Source organism: Octopus bimaculoides, chromosome 7, assembly GCF_001194135.2.
Source record: "Octopus bimaculoides isolate UCB-OBI-ISO-001 chromosome 7, ASM119413v2, whole genome shotgun sequence".
NCBI classification, from domain to species: Eukaryota; Metazoa; Mollusca; class Cephalopoda; order Octopoda; family Octopodidae; genus Octopus; species Octopus bimaculoides.
The window spans coordinates 22,377,058-22,382,860 of NC_068987.1; the positions used below are offsets into that span (position 1 = coordinate 22,377,058).

At 37.3% G+C, this 5,803-nt stretch overlaps 1 protein-coding gene across 1 annotated transcript in view; it reads right to left on the minus strand.

The window, feature by feature from the left end:
- LOC106870463 (cadherin EGF LAG seven-pass G-type receptor 1) overlaps positions 1-5,803 on the minus strand; it is a 143,646-nt gene that overhangs the window by 24,510 nt on the left and 113,333 nt on the right. The window contains exons 15-16 of the mRNA XM_052969136.1: positions 727-826; positions 7-96 (exon numbers count right to left, since the gene is read on the minus strand). Coding sequence (XP_052825096.1) covers positions 7-96; positions 727-826 — 190 coding nt within the window. The remainder of the gene's footprint in view (positions 1-6; positions 97-726; positions 827-5,803) is intronic.

Consider the following 5,803-nt stretch of genomic DNA (forward strand, 5'->3'; position numbering starts at 1 on the left):
CAGGACAATGTAAAGATGTATCCCTTCAACTAACATCCAACAAAACATTGCCATCATGACGTAATGGAGCAATATGGCGACCACTTTGCACGCCACCTATAGGGAGAAATAGGAGAACCTTAGAGGAAAATTTGCTAAAAGTATAAAATTTGGGTAAGCTTATGATGATGGTGGAAGTGATGGTGATGGTGGTATTGGTGGTGTGGTGGTGATGGTGGCGGTGTTGGTTGTGGTAGTGGTTGTAGTGGTGGTGGTTATGATGGTGATAGTGATGGTGGGGGTTGAGGTGGTAGTGGTGGTTGTAGTGGTAGTGGTGATGGTGGTGGCGGTTGAGGTTGTGGTGGTGGTTATGGTCGTGGGGTGATGATAATTCTAATGCTAATGATTATGATTATGCTGATGATAATGGTGATGGTCGTAATGATAATGACAATGTGACAGTGATGATCATGTTGGTAGTGGTGCTGGTGGTGAGGCTGATAGTCAGGGCGTTGCGGGTGATGATGATGATGATGATGATGATGGTGGTGGCGGTGGTGGTGATGATGATCATGATGTCAACGACGACCATAATAACGATGACAATAATTAATAATGGCGATTGCAATGACGATCTTCATGATAATGTTTTCTAAATTAAACCCCGGGGAACAGCCGAGAAAACTGATTCCAGAAACCTTTTATCTTCAAATGTTAAAGAATATAGAAATATGGAGAACTATTTACCGGACTATCTTTCCTGTCGATGCCAATCAAAAATACGAGTTGCACCAGAATTATTGAGACTGCCAGGTTTTCGTGAATTCGTACTCGGTCACTGGACAACCTACGGGAAATAGGGATAAATGGGAGCGTGATATATATGGCAGAACAATATTAAAATTAAACATTAAGATACACCATTAAAATACAATATTATGGTAGACAATTTAGGTATACCATTAAAATGCAATTTGAAGTACATTGAGACACATCATTCACTTAAACTGATACACAATTATAATACAATAAGACGATAGACTGTTAAAACACCATTAAAATGCACTATTAACACACATTAAGATATTCCGTTAAAATACATTAATACGCAATTGAAATACAATATTAAGAAAGAACATTAAGACACCATTAAAACACAAACGCCATTAAAATGTAATTTTAAAGATTTAGAGAAAGCCAAGTCCAGCCTGTTTCCATCCTCATTGCTGTGAATTAGGTATTACGGACGCAAGCCACATCTCTGTCTCTCTCTCTCCATCGATTTCTACTCCTGGCTGTTGTTGTACATTCAGTAAGAGACCTTTCGGTCCATTCTTTGATGGCCTCTGGGCAGCATCTTCTCTACCCACCCCCTCTTTCGTTTCTCAATGAGTTTTTCCTCTAGGATGTAGATGCTGAGTTTCTGGGCTCTGATAACGTGTCCAAAATACTGCAGCCTTCTCTTCCTGGTAGTTGCCAAAACTCTTTATCTGTTCCCATTTCCCCAAGTACTAACTCGTTTGTTGAATAGTCAGTCCAACTGACCTTCAGTATTCTTTGGTGGAGCATTGTGTCAAGTACTCTGAGGTTGACAGAGTCACTTGCTCTTAGGGTCCAGCTTTCACACCCACACAGTGCAACAGGCCAACCTAGTCTCTTCAGGAGCCTTGATTTGATATTATTATTAAGAGATCTAAGGCGGCGAGCTAACAGAATCGTTAGCAGGCCAGACGAAATGCTTAACAACGTTTCGTCCTTCGCTACGTTCTGAGTTCAAAATCCGCTGAGGTCCACTTTAGGGTTACTAAAATAAATATCAGCTGGGTAATGGGGTTCGATGTGATCGTCTTACCCCGGACCTCTTGTCAAAATATGCGGACCTTTTGTCAAAATATGCGGACCTTTTGTCAAAATATGCGGACCTTTTGTCAAAATCTGAAATCATTGTTAGGAGCTCTATCTTTTTAGATTGTATTGAGTGCTTTTAAGGCTGATCTTACTGCCTTGAGTTGTGCTCTAAGTTCATGACCTCCACCTCCTGATTGTTCTTTGGAGCGCCCAGATAGTGAGTTCCAAGGGAACTTATACGACTTATATGACTTATTTAAATTGTTCTAAGTTACGTGATTAAAATAGGAAATGCACATGATACAGATGTCGATGTATAATGGAAACAGCCATAACGTCGGCGGTTTGCTTCTTCTTATCTGCTCTGTCTGTCTCTTTGTATGTATGTATGTATGTATGTTTTCTCCTATTTTTAATTACTTGAAATCTTCCTGAAGAATGGAGTTGATTTCTAACAAAGATACAAATTGCCATCGTTGGAACGTCGATAACAAAATCAAATACAGATTTTACACTTAAAAAAAAGTGTTGCATATTTTTATTGTTCCGCTTACAAATTGCATGTATGTATATACATACGTTTGCGTGTGTATGACTATATAGGTTCGCGTGTACAAGTGTATGTGGGCTTGTGTTGGTGCATGAATATGTGTGCGCGCGCATACATCTTAAAATTATATAAAATCAATTTCTCATTTGTATAACTCCTCCTATATCTATTATCATCTACTTCCTCCTCCTTCATCTGCTCTTCGTCAGTCTTTATGACTTTTCCTCTCTACTCCTCCTGCACCTCATGTTAACTTTTAACCCTCTCTGTATCTTTCTTTTACTCCTCCTTTCCCCCTCTCTCCCTTTCTATACGATGTAAAGCGTGATTGGAGAAATCCAACTAACCAACATTCATATCGGCTATATATATCTATATATCTATCTATCTATAATCTTTTATTTGTTTCACTCATCAGACTGTAGCCATGCTGGGGCACCGCCTTGAAAAAAATATAAAGGTCTCATATATTATATGTATGTCAGTACACACACACGTGCGCGCGTGCATACTCACACACACACACGTTGGCCGGCCCACCTAGCCTAGCTAGCGAGGTGGCATCATTCGAAAGCTACAACAATATAGATACATACACACACTCATATCATATATACATGCGTGTACGTACGAAATTTGAGTAAATGGCTGCCTTTGACAGTATAAAGTTCTTCGCTATTAATCGAAACTACGTAATCATCATACAGAATTCCCACCACCATCCTCTGGTTTTATCACACGTGTTATGTTTATTTCGTTTATTTCCGTCATTACAAGATATAATTACTGAGACTCATCGACCAGTACTGATTTATCTCCCTTACTAGTGCACTGATATCGACATTAAATAGTCGTAAAACATTATATTTGTATGTATGTATGTATGTATGTATGTATGTATGTATGTATGTATGTATGTATGTATGTATGTATGTGTTAAAGAGGACAACAAACGCTAAGCCAAGACAAACATCTCAAGTCATATATACGTTATTATTATTAGAAAATAATATTATTTTGATAATAATTGCGTGTATGACTTGTGATGTTTATTTTGCCTTAGCGTTTGTTGTTCTCTTTAACAAATATATATCCGCTATATCGGAAATCTACAATGGTTTCATAACTCCCGTCTCGACTATAAGCTTGGAGCCCTGGTAATCCGTTACAGCACTTATCCAGCGTACCTAGTCGTTTAGATTACCTGTGAACTAAACCCCCAGGTTTAGTTCACAGGTAAGATGTTTGCTTTCTAACTACATGGCTCCGGGTTCAATCCCATTGCGTGGCACTTTGGGCAAGTGTCTTCTACTATCTTCACATTATACAGGCTTCAACTGAAATGGTTCGGATATGTAATGCAGGCATATGACTTGTGGTCTTCTCTCAGGATCCTCTATGACAAGTGCAACATGATAATCGTCTGTCAGAGAATTAAAAAGCGTTTCAAAGACGATAGGAACTACATATATAAGATTGAATATGATGCAATGTATTCTAGGTTGTGATGGTGGAACCAGTTGTTGTACTGGTGCGAGTGACCTATGAAAGTGTTCGTTATCAGCTTTATGTAGTTTGTTGATAAAATAATGAATATCTCTAGAAATTTGTCCTTTAAAGGGCAAAACTCTGTATTCTAACAGAAGATGGCATCACCACCATCCGTTCATTTCAGCAGTGTCATTGCTGTACGGTTACTGAAGATATAAAGGAGAAATCTATGCAGCACTTCTATCAAGGAAAGCGAGTAAAGAGCAATGTAATCTCTTCAATCTATCTGTTCTATGCACAGTGTGCGACCGAAATATACATTATGGATCAAGAACCACAAACGTTAAAGGTTTCGCAAATAATAGTGGAACTACCCACTACTGGATTCATAGTATAAGTTTTCATAGTTATTCATAGATTCATAGTTCCACAAGAAAAGATGAGCCAGAGGACATCGTCAGGTTCTATGTCTGCCTCAATTCTACTGACGTGCTCGTGCGTATGTGTGTGTGTGCGTGTGCGTTTGTGTGTGTGTGTATGTATCTATATCTATATGTATATATAAAGGTTATGAAGGGTAATGGAGTCAACCAGACCCTAATGATACAGGTAATACCGAGTAAGTGCTGTATACCGACTAGTTTTGCCCCAGATGTGGTTGCAACATAAATGGGGAATATAACATGGGTCGTGTATTAGCGTGTGTATATATATACATGTATGAATATATGTACGTATGCGTACATATAGACTAACTTGATTTTACAAGAGAAAGGTGGACAGAAACTTTGAAGTTTCACCAGTTGATGGCTTCATTGAACTTCGGAGTCACTGTCAAGTTTTTCCTTGTAAATGTAAATGCGAAACTATTTAAATGTATTGAGTGAGCGTTTAAATGATGTTTGAATGTTGTATATATAACTATATATAAAACGATCATTAATATGTATATATATCTACTTACGCGTGTGTGTATAATTATACATATATATATATATATACACACACATAAACACATATAAACATACATACGTACATATATATCAGTAATATATACACACACATACACACACACGCGCGCGCGCACAAACACCCTTTTACGTGTGTGGTGTATGCGTGTCTCTGAGTGGGTTTATGTGTTTTATCGTATTATTGATGAGGTTATATCGCGTTTCGTGTAACTGTAAAATTTTCTTTTCCTTTAACGATTCATTGTTTTTGCAAAACAAATACAACGGAACGAAATACATCGAAGTTTTTAGAACGACTTAAACCAACAATACTTCCATTAAATCAGATATGTAAATATTAGCCATTATTAATCATATTTATGTCAAATTCAGTTATAAAATTCATGAAAACAGTGAGAGGTTTCGCTCTCATCTCAACTCATACACTTACCTTGACGCCCCCATTTACCCAAATGTCGTAAATATTAAGCAGACGATTTTGTAATTGGGTATCATTTTACTGTTCTTCTGCATACCTAATCACCCTCTTTCGCCCTCAGTCTCTGCTTCTCTCTATCTCGCTCTCTTTCTGTCTGTCTGCCTATCTGTTACACTCACTGTCTTTTTCTCTCTCTCTTGCTCCGCATCCATTTTGACGCAACGTAAGCGGTATTTTATTCATCTAAATATAATAGTAATGCTGCAAGTTCTGTTGTTAATAATTCATCTATTTGGTTTTTGTCCTTTTTTCTCCTGATTGTAATACTAAAATAATCTTTATCGTATTAATCTCTGTCTCTCTCAAACAATCATATAATGCACACAGATATGTACGAATGAATGTTTGTGTGTGCGTGTGTATGTATAAGCCATATATATATGTGCATAAGCTCTACATAAGAATTATCTATCTATCTATCTATCTATCTATCTATCTATCTTTACACACATATACAATATATATATATATATATATATATATATA